At 37.7% G+C, this 25681-nt stretch overlaps 1 protein-coding gene across 4 annotated transcripts in view; it reads left to right on the top strand.

The window, feature by feature from the left end:
• The window catches only part of LOC106093173 (cell adhesion molecule Dscam2), a 324166-nt gene extending 302473 nt beyond the window's left edge, over positions 1 to 21693 (top strand). For 2 of the 4 annotated variants that reach the window (XM_059369629.1, XM_059369636.1), the window contains exon 32: positions 17642 to 21693. In XM_059369629.1, the coding sequence (XP_059225612.1) occupies positions 17642 to 17789 (148 nt within the window). In that variant the 3' untranslated portion in view covers positions 17790 to 21693. Of the gene's footprint in view, positions 1 to 17179; positions 17309 to 17641 lie in introns of all 4 variants that reach the window. The other 2 variants (XR_009398464.1, XM_059369632.1) reach the window with 2 other exon arrangements.
• Positions 21694 to 25681: the final 3988 nt, after the last annotated feature.

Consider the following 25681-nt stretch of genomic DNA (forward strand, 5'->3'; position numbering starts at 1 on the left):
ATAGACCGATCGAGGCAACATACAGCGGGATAAAACCGAAAAACATGCCCTATGAAAACAGATAGAGATAACTATTTCAATTTTGAAATGGTAAAGGCCCTACGTAGTGTAAGCGTTTCGCCGCAAGACCCTTAAGTTGGTTACCTCCGAATTAAGAAAAATTGTTCGGGCTGCCAAATCATCATTTGTGGTCCAACTTCCAAAATTCTTTTTTTTGCTGAATAGCGCTAAAAAATTCTAAGAAAAAAAAAAACAAATAAAGATATCTTAATAATTCTGTATTATATTTCCAGATATAAGTGTATTTAAAATACCAAAATTATATTTTGTCTGTAAGTTTTTACAGAGCTAAGATAGTTTCCAAATCGGCATTTTTTTAGAAAATTTTCTGTAGAGGCTACAAATATGGTTTGGTGCAAAAAATTGTTTGCATGGGTTCAGGGGACGTATGAAATAAAATAATATTTGAGCTAATGGGGATCTAGGCTTTGCATTTGAGATCTCGAGGGGTTTTCCAATTGTTTAATAAATAAATGGCCCATCCTAAATTAATTTAAGCAGCCGTTTAGGTTGACATAGCTTGTTCAAATTTCACTTGAAAATTATCCATAATATTGTATTTCCTCTTTACAAAAAAATATATTGGTATTTAAGCTTTTTTTCAATTAAGAATAAATAATGAAAATACTCTTTTTGAACAAAAAATGCAAAAAACAATCTTTGCGCATTCTTTGATCATTTGATCAGCAAGTCATTGTAAATTTTGTCACCAATCCAAATCAAAATGAAATTCAATCTAAAAATACCGTTTTAATGTTACTAACTCAGAGTTTATTTTTGCACTAGTTCAGAGTATCGCCGCAATGTTGCCAAAGTCATACAGATTTAATATCGGACTAGTTCATGTACTCGCCGCAATTAAACCAGAGCGCTATAACGAATTCTGCTATTTTAGTACCACGACATCTACTCTTTAACGAGGGTCAATTTTTTTGAGCTCATTATAACTATAACATAGAAAGAAATATCTCTCTATATACAAAAGTCATAGTGTGTTTACTTGTCCGTTTTTTTGAGATTCGAAAACGCCCGAACCGATTTTCTTTAATTTTCCGCAGATTGTCTGGAAGGTCTGGAAGGTATAATAGGCTACATAAATTTTTGATATCGGAAGCGGGTCGGAACCTTGCCCCAAAAATAACTACCCTAAATTAAAAGTGGATCGATTGTAATAATATTGGACTCAAATTAACGGTATTTGGGAGTAGAAAACGAAACTTATATTAAAGTTTCAAGCTAATTCGCATAGGGCTGGCCCAACCATAAACCATAAATAAATTCTGCCCAAAACTTTTTACAGAGATACCCAAAATACCCATTTCGGGCAAAAATAGTTTCCAAATCGGTATTTTTTAGTAAATTTTCTGTGGAGGCTATAAATATGGTTTATTTCAAAAAATTTTGTGCATGAGTTTAGGAAACATATGAAGTAAAAAATATTAGCCCTGCGGGGGACTTAGCTGAGAACTCGCGGGGTTTTTATACCCTCCACCATAAGATGGGGGGTATACTAATTTCGTCATTCTGTTTGTAACTACTCGAAATATTCGTCTGAGACCCCATAAAGTATATATATTCTTGATCGTCGTGAAATTTTATGTCGATCTAGCCATGTCCGTCCGTCTGTCCGTCCGTCTGTCCGTCCGTCCGTCCGTCCGTCCGTCCGTCTGTCTGTCGAAAGCACGCTAACTTCCGAAGGAGTAAAGCTAGCCGCTTGAAATTTTGCACAAATACTTCTTATTAGTGTAGGTCGGTTGGTATTGTAAATGGGCCATATCGGTCCATGTTTTGATATAGCTGCCATATAAACCGATCTTGGGTCTTGACTTCTTGAACCTCTAGAGTGCGCAATTCTTATCCGATTGGCACGAAATTTTGCACGACGTGTTTTGTTATGACATCCAACAACTGTGCCAAGTATGGTTGAAATCGGTTCATAATCTGATATAGCTGCCATATAAACCGATCTTGGGTCTTGACTTCTTGAGCCTCTAGAGTGCGCAATTCTTATCCGATTTGAATGAATTTTGGCACGACGTGTTTTGTTATGATGTCCAACAACTGTGCCAAGTATGGTTCAAATCGGTTCATAATCTGATATAGCTGCCATATAAACCGATCTTGGGTCTTGACTTCTTGAGCCTCTAGAGTGCGCAATTCTTATCCGATTTGAATGAATTTTGGCACGACGTGTTTTGTTATGATGTCCAACAACTGTGCCAAGTATGGTTCAAATCGGTTCATAATCTGATATAGCTGCCATATAAACCGATCTTGGGTCTTGACTTCTTGAGCCTCTAGAGTGCCCAATTCTTATCCGATTTGAATGAATTTTGGCACGACGTGTTTTGTTATGATATCCAACAACTGTGCTAAATATGGTTCAAATCGGTCCATAATCTGATATAGCTGGCATATAAACCGATCTTGGGTCTTGAATTCTTGAGCCTCTAGAGTGCGCAATTCTTATCCGATTGGAATGAAATCTTGCACGACGTGTTTTGTTATGATATTCAACAACTGTGCCAAGTATGGTCCTAATCGGTCCATAACCTGATATAGCTGCCATATAAACCGATCTTGGGTCTTGACTTCTTAAGCCTCTAGAGTGCGCAATTCTTATCCGATTACAATGAAATTTTGCACGACGTGTTTTGTTATGATATTCAACAACTGTGCCAAGTATGGTCCTAATCGGTCCATAACCTGATATAGCTGCCATATAAACCGATCTTGGGTCTTGACTTCTTAAGCCTCTAAAGTGCGCAATTCTTATCAGATTGGAATGAAATTTTGCACGACATGTTTTTTTTATGATATCCAACAAGTGTGCCAAAAATGGTTCAAATCGGCTCATAAACTGATATAGCTGTCATATAAACAGATTTGGGGACTTGACTTCTTGAGGACGCAATTCCTACCTGATTTGCCTGAAATTTTGCATGACGTTTTTTATTTATTTTTTATTTTTTCTTTCAACCACTGTGTCAAATAAGGTTTAAATCGGTTCATAACCTGATATAGCTGCCATGTAAACCGATCTGGGATCTTGACTTCTTGAGCCTCTTGAAGTCGCAATTATTATCCGATTTGCCTGAAATTTTGTACGATGGATCCTCTCTTGACCATCAACATACGTGTTGATTATGGTCTAAATCTGTTTATAGCCCCATACAGCTCCCATATAAATCGATCTCTCTATTTTACTTCTTGAGCCCCCAAAGGGCGCAATTCTTACTCGAATTGGCTGACATTTTACACAGGCCTCCAACATATAATTTAATTGTGGTCCAAACCGGACCATATCTTGATATCGCTCTAATAGCAGAGCAAATCTTTTCTTATATCACTTTTTGCCTAAGAAGAGATGTCGGGAAAAGAACTCGACAACTGCGCTCCATGGTGGAGGGTATATAAGATTCGGCCCGGCCGAACTTAGCACGCTTTTACTTGTTCTAATTGTTTTAATAAAAACTTGCCTATTTTGAGGCATATATTGCACCCGTTTAGGTTGACATATTTTGTTCAAGTTTCACTTGAAACGTATCTATAATATGCTTTTTTAATAAAGACTAATCAATGAAAATACTTTTTATGACCAAAAAAAAAAACGCAAAAAAATCACATTCTTTGATTTTAATTTTAAATTCACCAGTTCAAATCATGCATCAAAATGAAAATTAAGCTAAAAATCGTTCAAGTAACTCTAAACAACACAAATATCGCTCGTATGTCGAAACGTACTGAGTACATATAACTTAAAAAATGTCAAGCTTTACGATAGAGCTGTTAGTTGGAAGATTACACCACAAGGGTTGTCCAATTCCGAAATATAAAAGACAACCCTCGTATGCAACAAGTGATGGGAACGTGGTCTGAAGAAGGGGCGTTTGAGTGAGTCTCTAGATGAGATATTGTTGGAATAGAATTCTGGGCGAACCATGTAGGATTTGGAGGATAATAAATATGTACACATGACTGATTTTGATATTTACTGGGTTGCCCAAAAAGTAATTGCGGATTTTTCATATAGTCGGCGTTGACAAATTTTTTCACAGCTTGTGACTCTGTAATTGCATTCTTTCTTCTGTCAGTTATTAGCTGTTACTTTTAGCTTGCTTTAGAAAAAAAGTGTAAAAAAAGTATATTTGATTAAAGTTCATTCTAATTTTTATTAAAAATGCATTTACTTTCTTTAAAAATCCGCAATTACTTTTTGGACAACCCAATATAAAGTACGTTCCCAGCGATGTTACTCATTACACAATTCCAGCTTGTATGTTGTGCGTTAAAGTCGCCAAAAATTAAAACATCATTATTTTTTCTATTTAACTTTATTAAGTCATATTTAATGTTAGGCTTCTAATGTGGGTATAAGCAGATGTTATTATAACATTGTTCCCCTTAATTAAATGTATCTTTAGCCAAAAAATTGTGCTCGACAGCTTTTCTAATTCCAATGAACACACAGCCGCCATGAGTTAACTGATCATTACTGTAGATTTTGTAGCCTTCCATCTTGAATTTATGATGAGGTTTGAGAAATGTTTCATTTAAGAGAAAAACATATGTTTTTGTTGTAAAAAGCAAAATTCAGCAAATTCAGCTGCATAATTGCTGCATTTTGTCGTTATGCCTTGGCAATTCCTGTGTATAACATGAATCTGATTTCTGTTGAATGAATTATAAAGCATGACGCAACATCATTCCTAAAACTCTGAATTTATCATACCTATTCTGCACTGTTGTAGCCGATCAATAGCTTCAAAGTAAATATCATCATAACAAATTCATCATCGTTAAGTCGTCCGCATCGTCTACTTGACTGCCTTGCCTTGTAACGTTAGAGTATAGGTTGCAATTGCCAAATGGTTGAGTACAAAAATTTCTAGCTGATTGACGGCCAGCTGTTTGAACATATGGGGTTCTTAACCCACTAAAATTTAACCACCCTGTGTTCTAGATTAACATGTTGGATTATCAACAGCTGATCGAGAAGACAAACCTTTGTTTTTGTAACCAGCTTGAGGGAAATCATCTGGTTCTATGTAATATTCATACACACATCCTGTACCACAGGAAATTTTGTTCGTAACTCGATTACGCATTTGCATGTAATCTTGTCTACATGGACATTTTGGATCATCAGCCTTATGGTTCACATTATTTAGGTTTCTCTTGGAACAGTTAAAATATTTAAACACAACAGGACCATCGCGTTGAGTCTGATTTAAAGTACAAACTGGGAGATCATGGTTAACGGCGCATACAGGACAGACAACTGTTCGGTGACAATTCCTAGAGCCATGACCAAACATTACACATTTCGCAAATTGTGTGGGACCTTTGTTATTTTTAATTGGGCCACTTCACAACGATTCCATAAAAAAACCGATGGATACTTTTTGGAGCTAGTACTGCGACCTCAACCAAGCGATTATTTTAGAAAAGATCAAAGTTTGGCCAACAACAATTGGTGGAAACGTATCTCATGTTATAGTAGTTTCACCATCTTCTTTACTCGCTGATTCCATATTATCTTTCTCGAGCGCTTGATATCGATTGGCCGAATCAAGAACTGTAGCATTTCTTAGATATTTGAAAGGCATTCGTTGGAAACAAACGCAACTCTACATTTATTATTTATTAGAAATACCATAATTTAATATTTCAAGGAAAACATTTTTAGCGCAGAAAAAATAATATGTGGTATCAGCTGATTACGAGAAAGGACTGTGATATTTTCATTTAAAACTCAGATAATTTTTTTGAAATTAAGATATTCGACTTGAAATTCAGATATTCCATTTGAATTTCAGAATATCTCACTTTCAAGAGTAATTAAGAAAATAACAATTGAAATTAAGAATTCCGTTTGTAATTCAGAAATTTCATTTAAAATTTTGAAATTTCATTTTAAATTCAGAAATTTCATTTGAAATTCAGAAATTTCATTTGAAAATCGGAAATTTCATTTGAAATTCAGAAATTTCATCGGAAATTCAGAATTTTTTTTTGAAATATAAAATATTTGAATTGAAATTCAGATACTTTATTTGAAATTCAGAAAATGTCAATTAAAATTCCGAATCTTTCAATTGAAATTTAGAATATTTCAATTGAAATTCAGACTATGCCACTTTCAAGAGTGATTCAAAAACTAACAATTGAATTTCAAAAATTCCATTTATAATTTAAAAATTTTATTTTAAATTCAAATATTTTATTTGTAATTCAGAAATATTCTTTATATTCAGATATTTCATTTAAAATTTGGAATATTCCAATTGAAATTCAGAGTACTTCAATTGAGATTCAGAATATTTCATTTGCAATTCAGACTACTCCACTTTCAAGTATAATTCAGAAAATACCGTTTGAAATTAAGAAATTCCCTTTATAATACAGAAATTTCATTTAAAATTCATATATTCTATTTGAATTCAGATATTCCATTTGAAATTCAAACCACTCCACTTTCAAGTGTAATTCAGATATTCCAAGTACCAACTGCAATTCAGAAATTCCATTTGTAATTCAGAAATTTCATTTGATATTCTGAAAGTCCATATAAAATTCGGAGTATTTCAATTAAAATTCAGATACCCCATCCGACATTCAGATATTCCATCTAAAATTCAGATATTTTATTTGAAATTCAGAATATATTTTTTGAAATTCAGAATATTTCAATTGAATTTCAGAATATTTGAATTGAAATTAAGAATATTTCAACAGAAATTCAGCTTACACAACTTTGAAATACCAATTGAAATTCAGAAACTCCATTTCTTATTCAGAAAATTAATTTAAAATTCATATATGTTATTTGAAACTCAGAAATTCTATGTGATGTTCAGACACTCCATTTCAAATTCAGAATATTTATTATTATAAGGGGCTATGTTTTAAAAGCTGTGGGAAAGTTTTTTTTTAAAAAAAGTTCAGAAAAATGCATTAAATCTTTACTTGTGTCGATAGAATGGTCCATATAATTTATTTCATGCAAACCTTGACCGTGGCTGCGCATCAAATGGTTCATCCACTTAGTCTAATTTTGGCATACTCTTTCCAACATTTCGGCCGGTATCTCACGAAAAAATGATTTAATGTTTACTTAAAATACGTAAATTGAAGCGGGCCTGTCTGTATAGACATGAGCTTCAACATGGCCACACAAAAAAGTCTAGATGCGTTAAATCGCACGATATAGGCGGCCAATTGACCGGTCCCGAACGTGAAATAAAGTCCTTACCTAACTTGCCTCTCAATAAGTCCATTGTTACGTGTGCTGTTTGGCATGTGGCACCGTCTTGTTGAAACCATATGTCGTGCAAGTCAAGCTCTTGTTTTTTGAGCAAAAAATGTTAGATATCGTCTCACGGTAGCGCTCACTATTTACATGTACGTTGCGATTCGCATCATCTTTGAAGAAGTACGATCCAATGATGCCACCAGCCCATAAAGCACACCAAATTGTGACTTTTTCTGATCTTCATTCCAAAATCGACAATTCTGCTTATGAATTTTTTAACAGATAACTTTTTTTTGATAATACAATTAATTAACTTGCAAGCGTTGTTTGTTTGCAAGACGATTCATGGTTAAATTGTAGACCAATCTGAAGATGTTTGACAGTGAAACAAAACACGAAACGTGCGTGAGCAGTGAAAACCAATGTTGTCGAAAAGATAATAGCTAAAAAATTTCCATTTATGAACTTCAAAATATTTCGATTCAAATTCAGATATTTTGAATTTCAAAATATATTAATTGAAATTCAGATATTCCATTTGATATTCTATTCCAGATATTATATTTTATATTTAATAATTTCAATTAAGATTGCGATAGTTTTTTGAAATAAAATTCAGACATTCCATTTGAAATTTCAATTAGAATTCAGAATATTTCAATTGAAATTCAGACTCCACAAAATACCAATTAAAATTGAGAAATTTAATCTGTAATTCAGAAGTTCGTTTGAAGTTCAGAAATTCCGTATGATATCTATACAGTCCTTTTGAAATTCAGAATAATTCATTTGAAATTCAGATACTTCTTTTGAAATTCAGAATATTTCAATTCAAAGGTAGATATTTTATTTGAAAATCAGAATATTTTATCTAAAATTCAGAATATTTCAGGTCAAATTCAGAATATTTTAATTCAGACTGGTGTAACTTTCAAATTTAATTCAGATTAAACCTATTGAAATTGATAAATTCCGTTTAAATTAAGAATTTCATTTAAAATTCAGGTAGTAAATTTGAATTTCAGAAATTCCATATGATATTCATATATTTTATTTGAACTTCAGATACTTCATTTGAAGATCAGATATTTTATTTGCATTTCATAAATTCCATTTGAAATACTAAAATTTTTCAATTGAAAATCAAATATTCCATTCGAAGTTCAATTATAATTCAGAGGATTCCAATTGGAATTCTGACTACACCACTTTTAAGAGTATTTCACAAAATACCAATTTAAAAATTAGAAATTCCATGTGGTGTTCAGATATTCCATTTGAAATGCAGAATATTTTATTTTCAATTAAGACACCCCATGTGAAATTCATATATTTTATTTGAAATTCAGATATTGTATTTGAAATTCAGATATTTTATTTGAAATTCAGAAATTTTATTTGAATTTCAGAATATGTAAAATGCAATTTAGATATTCCATTTGAAATTCAGAATATTTCTATTAAAATTAGGAATATTTCAATTGAAAATCAGACTACACGACTTTTAAATATAATTCAGATATTCCAAGTACTAATTGAAATTCAGAAATCCTTTTATAATTCACAAATTTCATTGAAATTCAGATATTTTTTTTGAAATTCATTTGATATTCAGATATTCCTGTTGAAATTCAGAATACTTCTTTTGAAATTCATATACTTCATATGAAATTCGGAATATTTCAATAGAAATTCACTTATTTCATGAAATTTGAAATATGCTAATTAAAATTTAATATTCCATATATCTAAATTCGGTATATTTACATTGGAATTCATAATATATCATTTGAAATTCAGTTCATATGTTTCTATTGAAATTCAGACTACACCACTTTCAAGGGTTTTTCTGAAAATACCAATTGAAATTCAGAAACTCCATAAATTCTGAATAATTCGTTGGGAAAATTATGCATGCAAGACGAAACGCGTCCCATAGTGGTTGGTGTGTGTTGCTATCTTTGGCTTTCCTTTTCCACTTTCAATTTCAGATCATTCAGCTCGTCTCGAAAGAGAAACAAACAAAAAATTTCTTTTAAAATTCAGATATTCCATTTGAAACTCAAAAAATTTCAATTGAAATTCAAAAATTCCATTTGATTTTCAGAATATGTTAAATAAAAAATCTTAACACAAGACCCAAATCTGGCGCAGATTTTAATGCAACTTATTGTGCCAAATTTCAGCGAAATTTATCAATAAGTGCGGCTTTTTGAACAAAATACCTTTAATGTGGAGATCAGTCTGTTTGGGCGCTATAGATCAGTCTGACTTAGATCATACTCAGTAAGGAAATCGAAGATTGTATCGCAACTCACTGTTTGTGGGAAATCAATGCTGCTTTTATGTAAGTCATTAAATCGAAGTCTCCTGTAGTAAAAAAGATACTATTCAAAATAATATAAATGTAAAATCTATATACCGGTCTTAATGGTAGCTATATTCAAAAAGGCTACACAATGTGGGGGAGGTCAAAAGAGACAAAATTTGACACGCTGTATCTTTACCTATATTAAAGTTTTTGGCCAACAATAGCCAACAATGAAATTTGGAACGGCGAGACCTATCTACAACTGTGCCGAATGTGGTCCAGATCGGTCCAACCTCTCCAAAAAAAGATTTTAACACCGAGTTTAGTTAAGTTTCGGAGCTTGGGAATGATTTATATTTCCATTAAAATAAGGTATATTGCGTAAAAAATGCGGTCGATTTTTATGTGTAATGATGACGGCAACAAAAAAAAATTGGAAAATTGTACGTTTTTCAAAAATTGACTTTTGTGTCGCCAGTTACATAAAATCGGATAGGATAGAGATACTTATTGAATTTTATTATCCATGCTCTATTAAGAAGGTTCATCGTGCGCTTCTTCCATTGAGCGACGAAGATAATTTCTGGCTCAATGGGTACGTAAATAAGCAGAATTGCCGATTTTGGAGTGAAGGTCATCCAAAAGCATTGCAAGTGCTACCAATGCATCTAGAAAAAGTTTATGGGCTGGTAGCATCATTGGACCGTACTTCTTCAACGATAAAGCGCATCGTAACGTAACTATGAAAGGTGAGCGCTACTGTGAGGTGATATCCAACTTTTTTGACCAGAAATGCATGAGCTTGACTTGCATGACATGTGGTTTCAACAAAACGGTTCCACATGGCACACAGCACGGGTAACAATAGACTTATTGGGAGGCGATTCGGTGAACATTTTATTTTACGTTCGGAACCGGTCAATTGGCCGCCTATTTCGTGCTATTTTACGCCTTTAGACTAGTTTTTGTGGGGCTATGTTAAAGCTCATGTCTAAACAGAAAAGCCCGGTTCAATTGACGCAATGGAAGACAACATAGAAGCATTTAATAGTGAGATACCGGTCGAAATGTTGGAAAGAGTATGCCAAAATTGGACTAAGCGGATGGTCTATTTGAAGCGCGGTCATGGGCGACATTTACATGAAATAATCTTCAAACATTAAATTATATGCATCGTACTATCGATTCAAATAAAGATTTCAAGAATTTTTCTGAATTTTATGTTTTTTTTTTTTTTGAAAAACTATAGCTCTTAAAAAATCACACTTTACGTGCAATAAAATGTGACGTAGTACTTGGTTTTTAGCAGTGACAATTTATTTATAACGTATTTTGGTTACCACGACCTCATTTATGGCTGGGTTATGGCGAGACATTTCTTAAATTGTTGGAAACATATTAACATTCAAGTTAAAATAAAAAAATCACCGTGAAACTTTTGAAATGTAGTAAAAACAAGTAAGGACGGTCTAAAGTCGTCCAAAAACGACCTTTTGATACCATACACCACATGGGGTATGCAATATAGGCGAAGTCTTCGAAATTTAAATTTGCTTACAATTGAAGTGACGAATTTCGACCAAACTTTTGTTTGGTAATCGGTTCATAAATGCGCTTGCAACGGCCCAAAAACTGAAAATGAGGAGATATATATAAATGGCACATATATCTAAATCTGAACCGATTTTTATTATATTTACTAGTGATCCGAAGAGTTGCAATTAACACAAATAATCGAATTATTGCAGTATAAGTCAAGATTGGACAAAACTTTATATGGGAGCTATGACTAAATCTAAATCGAACAAAATCGGCACACATAGTAAAAAAACAGTCATAAAAGTATGCATTGTGCCAAATTTTGAAAAAATCTGTCAAGAAATACGCTGACCATGGCCCTAAAAGTAAAAGTCGGGTGATACATATATATGTTAACTATATCTAAATCTGAACCGATTTATTTAAAACACAACAACATAGTCAGGAGTTATAAGGAAAAACTACTTGCCAACATTTTGGGAAAATCGTATAGCAAATGACCACATTATTGCAACATCATTCCAAATCGGAAATCTGAACCGAATTTAATAAATTAACATGCATGGATGGACAGACGGACATAGCTAAATCAAATCAGAACGTGATTCTGGGTCGATCAGTATGCTTATCAATGGGTCTATCTCTATTCCTTCTGGGTGTTACAAACAAATTCTCTAAGTTATAATACCCTATACCATAGTAGTGGTGCAAGGTATAAAAAATGGCCATATTGCCTTTAAGATAAGGGGGTGGTTTGATTTTGAAAAGAGTCAAATTAGCATTTAAAACTTTTTTTATTGGCTCCGTTTTATGAAAATGGAAAAGAAAAATGTTAATGATTTGATAACCAAAGTTTACGAAAACTTCAAGTAAATAGGAGTATCTTTTATGGAAAATTTTGCTAGTTTTAGAAGAACAAAATGTTTTTCATGTTAAAATCGATGCCATATTTAAACCGCTAAATATATTGGAATGATTATTTTTTTATTATACCCGCCACCATAAGATGGGGGGTATACTAATTTCGTCATTCTGTTTGTAACTACTCGAAATATTCGTCTGAGACCCCATAAAGTATATATATTCTTGATCGTCGCGACATTTTATGTCGATCAAGCCATGTCCGTCCGTCTGTCCGTCCGTCCGTCCGTCCGTCCGTCCGTCTGTCTGTCGAAAGCACGCTAACTTCCGAAGGAGTAAAGCTAGCCGCTTGAAATTTTCCACAAATACTTCTTATTAGTGTAGGTCGGTTGGTATTGTAAATTGGCTATATCGGTCCATGTTTTGATATAGCTGCCATATAAACCGATCTTGGGTCTTGACTTCTTGAGCCTCTAGAGTGCGCAATTCTTATCCGATTGGAATGAAATTTTGCGCGGCGTGTTTTGCTATGATATCCAACAACTGTGCCAAGTATGGTTGAAATCGGTCCATAACCTGATATAGCTGCCATATAAACCGATCTTGGGTCTTGACTTCTTGAGCCTCTAGCGTGCGCAATTCTTATCCGATCAGAATGAAATTTGGCACGACGTGTTTTGCTATGATATCCAACAACTGTGCCAAGTATGGTTCAAATCGGTCAGTAACCTGATATAGCTGCCATATAAACCGATCTTGGGTCTTGACTTCTTGAGCCTCTAGAGTGCGCAATTCTTATCCGATTGAAATGAAATTTTGCACGACGTGTTTTGTTATTATATACAACAACTGTGCCAAGTATGGTTCAAATCGGTCCATAACCTGATGTAGCTGTCATATAAACCGATCTTGGGTCTTGACTTCTTGAGCCTCTAGAGGGCACAATTCTTATCCGATTTGAATGAATTTTTGCACGAGGTATTTCGTTATGATATCCAACAACTGTGCTAAGTATGGTTGAAATCGGTCCATAACCTGATATAGCTGTCATATAAACATATCTGGGGATTTGACTTCTTGAGCTTCTAGAGGGAGCAATTCCTATTCGATTTGGCTGAAATTTTGCATGACGTATTTTATTTTTACTTTCAACAACTGTGTCAAATAAGATTCAAATCGGTTCAAAACCTGATATAGCTGCCATATAAACCGATCTGGGATCTTGACTTCTTGACCCCTAGAGGTCGCACTTATTATCCGATATGCCTGAAATTTTGTACGACGGATCCTCTCATGACCATCAACAAACGTGTTTATTATGGTCTGAATCGGTCTATAGCCCCATGCAGCTCCCATATAAATCGATCTCTCTATTTTACTTCTTGAGCCCCCAAAGGGCGCAATTCTTACTCGAATTGGCTGACATTTTACACAGGCCTCCAACATATAATTTAATTGTGGTCCAAACCGAACCATATCTTGATAACGTTCCAATAGCAGAGCAAATCTTTTCTTATATCACTTTTTGCCTAAGAAGAGATGTCGGGAAAAGAACTCGACAACTGCGCTCCATGGTGGAGGGTATATAAGATTCGGCCCGGCCGAACTTAGCACGCTTTTACTTGTTTTATCTATACTATACTGGCACAATTTGGGTGAAACTTTCAGTATATAGCTAAGAAATTGACGAAGTTATAAAGAAACAACACTGAAGAAACCAATGCAAAATTTTGACATTTTAAAACTAAACTGTTCATATCTCCTCAACGGTAAACGATGGAATAGGACATTATGCATGCTTTTTTGGACCTCGTCAAGCTCTTTCTCCAGAGTCCTAAACCATGGATATCGGTACAGTAGATTAAAAGTTATAAATCGTAAAAGGTTGGAGAAGTGGAAAGTGGTTAATTTTGACACCCTGTTTTAAATATATTGACCTACATTTTCCTGAAAGCCTATGTACTCTTCTACAAATGTCTAGAACATTTTTTACCGCTCAGTGCAACAAATAAAAAGTTATTATTTCCAATTTTACTTTTTGCCACTTGGCCCAGTGTGCAACGCCATCTTGCGTTTTAAATTATCCATAAAAGACTTTATCGGTAGAGAAAGGTTGAAAGGTAGAATAAATTATAACACAAAGTTGATAACACAATGGCTGAAAACTTGACTAAATGGATACGCAATGATGTATGGTTGCAGACTCGACTAACTGATAACGCAGAGTTGATTTTTTGAAAATCAGAATATATGAGTGAAAGGTGGCAAATTTTTTACTTGTTAATAAAGTGTATACATCGAGGACATGTCCCGGAAGTAAACATTTTATATAATAATGTCCTCATAATATACGTTTTATAATAAATCTGATATATGTTGACATTTTTAAGTGTTAGAGTGGAAAAATGGGCATACATCGTATGGGAAAATAAAAACGAAGCGATGTATGCCATAATTTCCATAGGTTTTTTCTGTCCCCAAAACATCCATTTTACATATATATATATATATATATATATATATATATATATATATATCGCCCGATTTTGACTTATAAAGTCACAGCAAGCGCATTTATTGAACAATCTTGCCAAAATTGTACCCAATGCTTTTCTAGACGACTACCACAATATCTGAGAAGTTTGCTCGAAATCGGTTCAGATTTACATATAGCTCCTATATATATGTTCGTCCGATTTTGAGAAATATTGCAATAAGGTGCGCATTTGTTAACCGGTTCTGTCGAAATTTGCTATGAAGAATTTCCTCTTGACTCCCGACATTGCTAATGAATTTCAAAAAAGTCGGTTCAAACTATATCGAGTCGGACAGTATCTTAATATAGCCCCCATATAGACCGATCCACCGATTGAGGCCCATAGGTCCATGAAAGCCACACTTATTAACCGATTTTGCTGAAATTCGGGACAGTGAATTATGTTAGGCTAGTCGACATCCTTCTTCAAATTTGATACCATAAGTTATGTTAGGCCCTTTGACATCCTTCTTGAAATTGGCCCAGATCGGTCCAGATTTGGATATAGTGGCCATATAGACCGATCACTCGATTTAAGGTCTTGGGTCCATAAAATGTGCATTTATTGCCCGATTTTGCCACAATTTGGGACAGTGAGTTGTGTTAGGGCCTTTGACATACTTCTTTAATTTGGCTCAGATCGGTCCAGATTTGGATATAGCTGTCATATAGACTGATCTCTCGATTTAAGGTTTTTGGCCCAAAAAGGCGCATATATTATCCAATGTCGCCGAAATTTGGGACATTGAGTTGTGTTAGGGCCTTCGACATGCTTCTTTAATTTGGCTCGGATCGGTCCAGATTTGGATATAGCTGCCATATAGACCGATCACTCAATATAAGGTTTTTGGCCCAAAAAAGGCGCATTTATAGCCCAATTTTGCCAAAATTTGGGACAGTGAGTTGTGTTAGGCCCTTCGACATAATTCTTCAATTTGGCCCAGATCGGTCCAGGTTTGGATATAGCTGCCATATAGACCGATCTCTCAATATAAGGTTTTTGGCCCGAAAAAGGCGCATTTATAGCCCGATTTTGCCAAAATTTGGGACAGTGAGATGTGTTAGGCCCTTCAACATTATTCTTCAATTTGGCTCAGATCGGTTCAGATTTGGATATAGCTGTCATACAGACCGATCTCTCGATATAAGGTTTTTGGCCCATTAAAGGCGCATATATTATCCAATGTCGCCGAAATTTGGGACATTGAGTTGTGTTAGGGCCTTCGACATGCTTCTTTAATTTGGCTCGGATCGGTCCAGATTTATATACAGCTGCCATATAGACCGATCTCTCGATTTAAAGTCTTGGGTACATATAAGGCGCATTTATTGTCCGATTTTTGCTAAATTTGGGACAGTGAGTTGTGTTAGGGCCTTCGATATGCTTCGTTAATTTGGCTCGGATCGGTCCAGGTTTGGATATAGCTGCCATATAGACCGATCTCTCAATTTAAAATTTTTGGCCCATAAAAGGCGAATTTATAGCCCGATTTTGCCAAAATTTGGGACAGTGAGGCCCTTCTACATTATTCTTCAATTTGGCTCAGATCGGTTCAGATTTGGATATAGCTACCATATAGACCGATCTCCTGATATAAGTTTTTGGGCAAATTAAAAGCGCATTTATTGTCCGCTTTCTCCGAAATTTGGGAGAGTGAGTTGTGTTAGGTCCTTCGACTACTTTGTGCAATTTGTCCCATTTCGGTCCAGATTTGGATATAGCTGCCAAATAAATACGCCAAAGGCGTATTTATTGTTCTATTTCGCGGAAATTTAGTCTTTCCCAGATCGGTTGAAATGTGTATATAGCTGCCATATAGACCGATATTTCGTCAAATCGATTCAGTCAAATCACTGAAATTTGGCACAGTGACATATGTTAGGCTTTTCGACATCCGGATATGGCCACCAAAAAGACCAATATTTGGTTCTACAAAATTGAACAGTGACTTATACTTATTAGACCTTTCAATATCAGTGTCGAATTTGATCCAATTAGGACCATATTTCGATAAAGCTGCTATGGGGGCATAAATTATGCATTTTTCACCGGATTATGACAAAAGGTGGTTTACATATATACCCGAGGTGGCGGGTATCCAAAGTTCGGCCCGTCCGAAATCGGACCATATTTCGATAAAGCTGCTATGGGGGCATAAATTATGCATTTTTCACCGGATTATGACAAAAGGTGGTTTACATATATACCCGAGGTGGCGGGTATCCAAAGTTCGGCCCGTCCGAAATCGGACCATATTTCGATAAAGCTGCTATGGGGGCATAAATTATGCATTTTTCACCGGATTATGACAAAAGGTGGTTTACATATATACCCAAGGTGACGGGTATCCCAAGTTCGGCCCATCCAAACTATATTTGTTTGCCCCTTAATATCATTAGACATTGGTTTGTGAAGAAGAAATATGCATTTTCTATCAACAAAAGATCTTTGTTGATGAAATCCGCATTACAAATCTAAACTTTAACTTAAGTCAACATTAATCCGCATAGTTTTAGTACCTTCATTAATTAACTTTCCATCTCAAAGAATTGTTTGAATTTTAAACATGAAGTGATTTATTACATTCTTCTATTCAAATTTGCTCCACACTTTCAGTTTCAGAAGAGTATTGAATCAGGAACAACATCCAAGTACAGTAGATTCACGTACATCGCGTGTCCTACGTTCTGCCTTAGAAGAAATCTCGTTTTAAATGGAAAACACTTTGCCGCTACCTTTCAAGATGTGAGTCTCTAACTTTAATTCATTTTACGAAAACTCCTGCGAAAACATTTTCCATATGTTCTACCATTAAACAAAAAAAGTCCTTCTGTCTGTGCCCTAGCTGTGTGTGACTCAGTTTGAATATCAAAAATGCAAAAAAAAAACCAAAAAATGGGGAACATTCTTTTCAAAAGTAAAATGTCTCTGAAAACCTAGAAAAAAACCTTTTAAACTTACAGACAGATGGTTGGGCCCACCATACATCCTGCCATTGTATCCACACAAACACTGCCATAAATTCTTTGGTTGGGTTTTTTTCTTTTATATAAAAACGAAATTTTCCTTTTTTTCCAGCATTGCGAATTTTCCACCAAACTACCAGGACCACATAAATCCACCAGCACGCTTCTCCGATGAGAAGGCGGCAGCCAAATCACAGACTTCACCACGAGTGCGATCCAATAACAAACTGCAGCGTGAGACTTTTCAAATAAATGTCTAATAGTAGCCAATAAGACGTTCGTCCAATCAACTGCTCCAAGCCATGTCCTTGTCCTCGTCGTTGGAAAGCACAGATTTTATGGCACAGCCCCGAGGGGAAGGCAAACAACGAACGTCATTGAACATATGATTGTGACGAACATAAGCACAATGTCCAGCCATCGATGATGAGCTATTGATCGATGAGCATTGCGCAGGATGTGTCTACCAGTTTATTGAGTATTTGTAAATGTTTAATGTAATCATAATGAATTTGTAAAATGTTATACAAATGATATTGACTAATTATTAACAATACTAATATCCATATTGTATTTGTATATAAAAAAAAAAAAAATAACTTACATATACATACCCATTCCGTATATATCTACCCATACAACTAAAGATGTATTTAAAAAAAGAAAAAAATTCTTATATACAAATTTAAGTATGTAGTCAAAAAATTTAGCATAATTCTTTATTAAAATATGCATGAATCCAATGGTTCTACTCACCACACTTCCACACACTTCACAACAACAACAAAAAAAAAACTACATTCTAAAATTCGTCATGGAATTTGGAACACATTTTGCCGCAGGATTGTGACAAGTAAGTCGGAAAACTCATTAATTTCAAGTATATTCACATCATCCTCTCTTTACTGTAACTTCCTTGTGATCAGGGATCCAATATATGGTCACTCTGTGTTGCAATATATGGTCACTCTGTGCATTCGTGGCATAACGCTTTGGATCCCATGCTTGGCTGTCACTTAGTACGCAGACATCCGACCATTTGATGTTCCTTGAAACCGCCATCTCTCCAGTCCAGGCAATCGCAAAGACTTCCGCCTGGAAGTTACTGCTCTATGCATTCGTGGCATAACGCTTTGGATCCCTTGCTTGGCTGTCACTTAGTACGCAAACATCCGACCATTTGATGTTCCTTGAAACCGCCATCTCTCCAGTCCAGGCAATCGCAAAGACTTCTGCCTGAGAGTTGCTGCTCTGTGCATTCGTGGCATAACGTTTTGGATCCCATGCTTGGCTGTCACTTAATACGCAGACATCGTACCATGTGATGTTACTTGAAACCGCCATCTCTCCAGCTCAGGCAATCACAAAGACTTCCGCCTGAAAGCTGCTGCTCTGTGCATTCGTGGCATAACGCTTTGGATCTCATGCTTGACTTTCACTTAAAAAGCAGACATCCGAACATTTGATGTTCCTTGAAACCGTCATCTCCCCAGCCCTGGCAATCGCAATGACTTCCGCCTGGAAGTTGCTGCGATCACACCTCATACAACGAAAGACATCGAAGTATAATTCTGCGCAGTGTATACCACATTCGATTCCACTATGTGTAAAAATGCGTAGGAAATTTTGTAGAAGTGCCAGCTGCAGAAGTTGGTTTCCCAAAGAAATGATCATCAATAGCAGCAACTCATATTTACTCTCAATTCATGATTCGGAATATAAACGAAGTTATGAGCAGAAATGGAGAGGAATTACGATACGAAGGACTTGAGGATGCGTAAGTGGATTTTTTTCTCTCTCTCTTATCATTTGACCATACGATTAATTTAAAATCTCAAATATATAAACGAAAATTTTATTGGTTCGTAGCTACAACACAAGTGTGCCAGCCTTCTGGCGTGCTTCTTCATTGTAGCCATTCAACTTAACATAACGAAGTTTAAGACAACAACAATAATAATCTTTATTGTTGTTGTAGCAGTGTGTTGTGTTCTATCTTTCGTCTGCTTGATTCTGTTGAGCATCCACATGCAGAAACTCTGTGACTAAGATGAGGTGCGTCCAGAGGGATCAGGGCCTGAGTCGCATATGTCTGACTGCACAGTGAAACAGGTGACGTTTGTCGTGTGGTCCCTGCACACATACATCCTGCATGTCGGCATCAATTCTTGCTTTGTAGGAGTTCAGGGCGGCTGCATCTGCCCGAAGGTAATTGGGCTAGAAATACTCTGGTTTGGGCGAGGGAGGTCAATTTCTCCAAATGCAATGGGAGGCGGTCGTTTTGCAAGGACCACCTTTACCCCATCTGCTACTGTGTCTGCATGAATGTTGTCTAGAACCGCATGATATGCCGCTTGATCTAGAGGTTCTCTCTTATAGCGCTGAACCTCACGCTCTAGATGTTGACCTAAGTTAAGGCTTCTGGGCGGTGAATATCTATCCACAAGATGTTGATATGGATGATCCCTGCGATAACAGCCCACAAGGTATTGCTTAAACATCATGCAAAGGGTGTTTTTTTAGCTATTAACTTTTTGACAGCTCACGCAGTTGTTTCACAACTTCAACTACTGTGTCTGCATGAATGTTGTCTAGACCCACTTGATATGCCGCTTGATCTAGAGGTTCTCTCTTATAGCGCTGAACCTCACGCTCTAGATGTAGACCTAAGTTAAGGCATCGGGATGACAGCAGTAGTGAGCGATGACTTTGCTAAGCTCTCAACCAGACCGAGAAAGCGATCCGGTCCACGACGAAGAAGACAGAGGAGTATGTACCGGCAGCGTAATCGGGCGAAAGTGCAGAATGCTGGAAGGGATAGAACTGACATGCCAAGCACTTCTACGGAAGCTGAAAAGAGAATCAGATCTCCCGAAGAGCATAAAACTGCTAAAATACTAAGGAAGAAAAAGAGCTCCCCACTTTCAAGTACTGTGGGAAGACCAAGGCAGCCATCCCACAATGGAGACTCCAGACAGTGTCCTGGTGAGGTAGACAAAGTTGCAACAGAAACGGCCATCATAGAAGGGGAAGATGGTCGCTGAGAATGGTAAGGAGCCACCCTCTTACGCCAGAGTGATAAGCAAGCACATCCAGAAAAATTCACAGAAAAAGTCACACTTTGGTGCGGTTTATGGGCTGGTGGCTTCATTGGACCATACTTCTTCAAAGATGATAAGAATAGTAACGTAACTGTGGTATGATATCCAACTTTTTTTTTGACCAAAATTCAAGAGCTTGACTTGCATGATATGTGGTTTCATGATTGTGGTGCTACAAGCCACCCGGCACGTGGAAAAATGAACTTATTGAGAGGCGAGTTCGGTGAATATTTTATTTCACGTTCGGGACGGGTCAATTGGCCGCCTAGATCGTGCGATTTAACGCCTTAAGACTCTCTTTTTTTTTTGGGGAGGGGGGGGGACTATGTTAAAGCTCATGTCTATACAGACAAACTCGCATCAACTGACGCATTGGAGGAGGCAATTTATTCGTGAGACCCCGACCGAAATGTTGGGAAGAGTATGCCAAAATTGGACTAAGCGGACGGATTTGTATGAAACAGTCAAGTCAACATTTGTATGAAATAACCTTCAAGCATTAAAATATATGGACCGTACTTACTTAACATACTTTAATTGGCTATGACAGAACATTTGTTCCACTAACCGAACGTAGAATAGCGTTCCAAGCGCCTCGATCTTCTATGCTCAGTCTAAAATCTCTAACACCATGTTTTTGGGGCGTCTCCCACCAAGTGATCTCTCCATCGGGCTTTTGGTCTTCCCGGTTTGCGTGTACCACCGTGTTTGTCTTCAAAAGACTTCTTTGATGGAGCTACTTCATCCATTCTGACAACATTAACTAGCCAACGCAGCCGTTGTATTTTGAAGCGTGTAAATACGCTATCGTCGTCATACAGCTCGTGGTTCATACATCGCCTATATTCTCCATTAACGCAAACTGGTCCATATATTTTACGAAGAATCTTTCTCTCAAACACTCCAAGTATTGGCTCATCTGCTTTCACAAGTGCTCATGCTTCGCAGCCATACAACAGCACGGATAAAATCGGTGTCTTGTATAGTGTGATCTTCGTCTGTCGAGAGGTGATCTTGTTTCTAAACTGCTTACTTAGTCCAAAGTAGCATCTGTTTGCAAGTATTATTCTTCGCTTAATCTCAAAACTGGTGTCATTCGTTTCGGTTACGGCGGTACCGAGGTAGATAAAGTTACTGACTGTCTCAGAGTTTTGATTCCCAACTTTCTCCATATTCTTTATCTGCTCGTTTGTGCAAGGCTTTTTGGGAGTTGAAACCATGCATTTCGTCTTAGCTCCATTTAATGCCAGACCTATTTCCACTGACTCTCTTTCGATTCTTTCAAAGGCTACAGTTGCCAGATCCGATGATCGACCAATGATGTCAAGGTCGTCGGCATAGGCGAGTAGCATGTGTTCTCTTGTGTGTTGATGAGCCATATCTATTCACATCTGCATCTCGTATAATCTTCACCAGCAGGATATTAAAGAGATCACACGAAAGGCTGTCTCCTTGTCTGAAACCTCGTTTGGTATTAAATGGTTCGGAGAGATTCTTTCCAATTCTTACTGAGGAACATGTGCCAGCAAGTGTCATCCTGCAGAGTCTTATTAATTTTTCAGGGATACCAAACTCTGACATGCCTTGAAATAGCTTTGAATGTAAAAGGGTATCGAAAGCGGCTTTTAGGTCAACAAAGAGGTGGTAGGTGTTGATTTGTCCTTTTCGGGTCTTTTCCATGACTTTGCGCAGTGTGAATTTCCGGTCCAGGCTTGATTTACCATGTCTAAAGCCGCATTTTCTCATTGACTTTAGGTTTTAATCTTTCACACAGTATGCTCGAGAGTATCTTGTATGCGATGGGGAAGAGACTTATTCCTCTGTAGTTGGCACATTCCGTCTTGTCTCCTTTCTTGTGTACGGCACATAGTATGCTGAGGTTCCAATCATCGAGTATGCGTTCTTCTAGCCAGATTGCGCAGATAAGCTGATGCATACGCTTTATCGGCGTGTCGCCACCGGCTTTAAATAGTTCAGTGGGTAACCCGTCGGCTCCTGCTGCCTTGTTGCGTTCTTTAGTCGGGTCACTGCTACCTGGACCTCATTCTGACTAGGAGGTAAACATTCTATACCATCATCATTGACTGGTTCTGCGGTATCCTCTTCGCCGTTCTTTCCATATGCTCAGCATGTTATCTGTGTCGGTTACCTGATTTCCGTTTTTGTCTCTGCAGGAGGATGTGCCTGCACCAAAGCCATCGGTTTGATGTTTTACTCTTTGGTGAAATACGGACCGTACTATCGATTCAAATAAAGATTTTTGCATTTTTATGTTTTTTTTTTTTTTTTTTGAAAAACTTTTCTATATCTTTTAAAAAACTCGCCCTTTAGTTATGTCTTCACACGGGTAGGATCTTTGTCTCATGGTGGAGGTGGTCCAGGTGAGAACTGAGGAGACAACCTGTCGCAGTTCAAAGGGCGGCATTCTCACAGATCTGAATATTATTCTACTGAGACCACACTGGATGTCCATAACTTACCACAGACCGGCTATATGCTTTGTACGTGGTCAACGAGGTTTCTTTGTCAGCACCCCAAGTGCTGCCGGCAAGTGACTTGAGGATCTTGTTTCCCACCGACCTACTCTTGACATGAGTCCTGGCACCAGGAGGAGAAAGATTCCCCCGGCTTTTCTCTTTTATATGGCAGTTCGAAAACCTGAAAGAGCAGACTTATAAGGCTAAAAGTTGTGCACCATCTCATGAACACTCCCTCGAGATACCGAAAACTTTGATCCGGCGTCCATTACCTATCCCTCATGTAAGATCGCATTCGCACGAAGAGTGTTTCCAACAAATGAATCAACCTGAAGATTCGGTCCAATCTCAACCTGGCCTTTGCAAATTGCCCATATAAGGGGTGTACTTAGCCATCAATTATTTTAATCTCGACAGCTCTTCAATCAATTTTAAAAACCTTCTTTTTAAGACTTCCTTTATTCCTTCTTATAGACTCTCAGTGTATCTTCATAGCCCTCCCATTGGTCCCTTTTATCACTACCACTGGCCACATTGAATGCCTTTTCAGCATCTGCAATGAGTATAGCAAATTTGCCAGACAGATGATCTATAAGAAGGGCATTTACTTGGAAACAGCTTACCGCCTCAACTACCGCTTTCTGACTTCAGACAGTGCCACTGATACAAAAAATCTGTGTGCTAAATCAACTCGTTTAGAAGATCCAATAAATCATGAATAAAATTATCATTTCATCTCCAAAGCTAGAGAACAGAGTGGGTCTACATTGAGGACCCAAGGACAGAGATCTGTTTTAGACTGCCTGACTATAACACGGTCCTGCAGGCGGAGATCCATCCGGGCCACCACGGAATGCTTGAGGTGGTGTGGTGCTAAAGCGAGGACGTCGAGTGTGAACATCTTTACGGACAGTAAAATGGGCATAAGGGCAATAACAACCAGGACGGTAAGGTCATGAACAATATTGGAATATAAGAAGGAGATTAACGCCAATGGCACAATTTATGTGCCGGGCCATAACGGGGTAAGGAATGGGAATGAAAGGACAGACGAATTGGTGGCAAAGGCCGTCAATAAACTTGGTTAACCCAAAGCCCTTCAGATCGACGCAGTTCGAGTTAAGAGCGTGGGCGACGAAAGCGCTTATAACACTGTGGAACAGCGAAACAGTCGGTAGGACGGCGAAAATTCTATGGGGTGATTCGCATCGTAAGAAGGACGAGACGAGGACGTACATGAGATTGGCAGCCGGTTGTATGAACCGGATTGACCCGATGAATTCCTTCATCGGCAAGGGCTGCCGCCTCAGTGTACCACACACTGCTACTACAACAACAACGTACACGGTGAATGAGGATGCCCCCACTATGATTACGAGGAGGTACAGCAGCTCGCCAGACATCTCAATTGCATCCCCTGATCTCCTGAGTGACGTCTCCTGGCAAGCCGTCATCTCTTTGGGGTCAGACCACCTCCCCATAATTCTCACCATCGACCGACCACCCGACTTCATAACCTCTGAGTGCCGGACGTTCATCAATTATAAGAAGGCCGATTGGACTGGCTTCAGAGAGTATACCAATCGCCGCTTCAGTGAACTGCCACCCCCTCTGATGTGCTTGTGGCCGAGAGGAAATTCCGAGACATCATCAACGCAGCAGCCGCTCGCTTTATACCAGCCGGTCGAATACCACAAGTGCGACCTAATTTCCCGGCGCAAGCAGTGGTACTCGCAGACGAGCGTGATGGGATTCGTGCTATGGACCCCGCTAACCCCAGAATCAGCGAGCTGAATCTGGAAATAAACAGGGTAGTCAACGAACATAAGCGGAATTTGTGGCTGGAATACTTGGAGCAATGTAACTTAGGCACCGGTGCAGGCAAACTGTGGGCCACTGTTAAGTCTCTCTCGAAACCCGGTAGACGGGACGACAGGACCTCAGTAACTTTTGGCGAGATAACCGTGACTGATCCGAAGAGATGCGCCAGGTTGTTCAACCGTCAATTTATTGTGCATCCCGAGAGAGACAGGGCAAGGAGGAGAGCCATTCGCCGTATTTGTGGTCTCCGAGCCGATGAACAGCCATCACAATTTACCGTGGGCGAAGTTACGAATGTCATCCGTGGCGCCAAATCTTCCAAGGCGTTGGGCCCCGACGGAATCTCTACATTGATGCTGAAGAATCTGGATTCACCTGGAGTTGAGTACCTTACCACCACTGTCCTTAACCTGTCATTGAACACTCTTATAGTTCCCGATGTCTAGAAAATGGGCAGAGTGATCTCGCTACTGAAGCCTGGAAAAGACCCGAGTTTGGGGGAGTCGTACAGACCGATCTCCCTTCTCTCACCTGTGGCAAAGACGCTTGAGGCATTACTCCTCCCGAGCCTCGTTGGAGAATTTCCATTCGCCGAGCATCAACATGGATAGGACGGTCCTCGTGGCACTGGACCTATCGAAGACATGCCAAATTATTTGAGGATATCGCCAACATTTTATCTGTGTGGCCGCCAGTCATTTGTGGAATTTAGGGATAAGAAGTCGAAACACCGTAGAGTGAAACAGGGAGTTC

Source organism: Stomoxys calcitrans, chromosome 1 (assembly GCF_963082655.1).
Source record: "Stomoxys calcitrans chromosome 1, idStoCalc2.1, whole genome shotgun sequence".
NCBI classification, from domain to species: Eukaryota; Metazoa; Arthropoda; class Insecta; order Diptera; family Muscidae; genus Stomoxys; species Stomoxys calcitrans.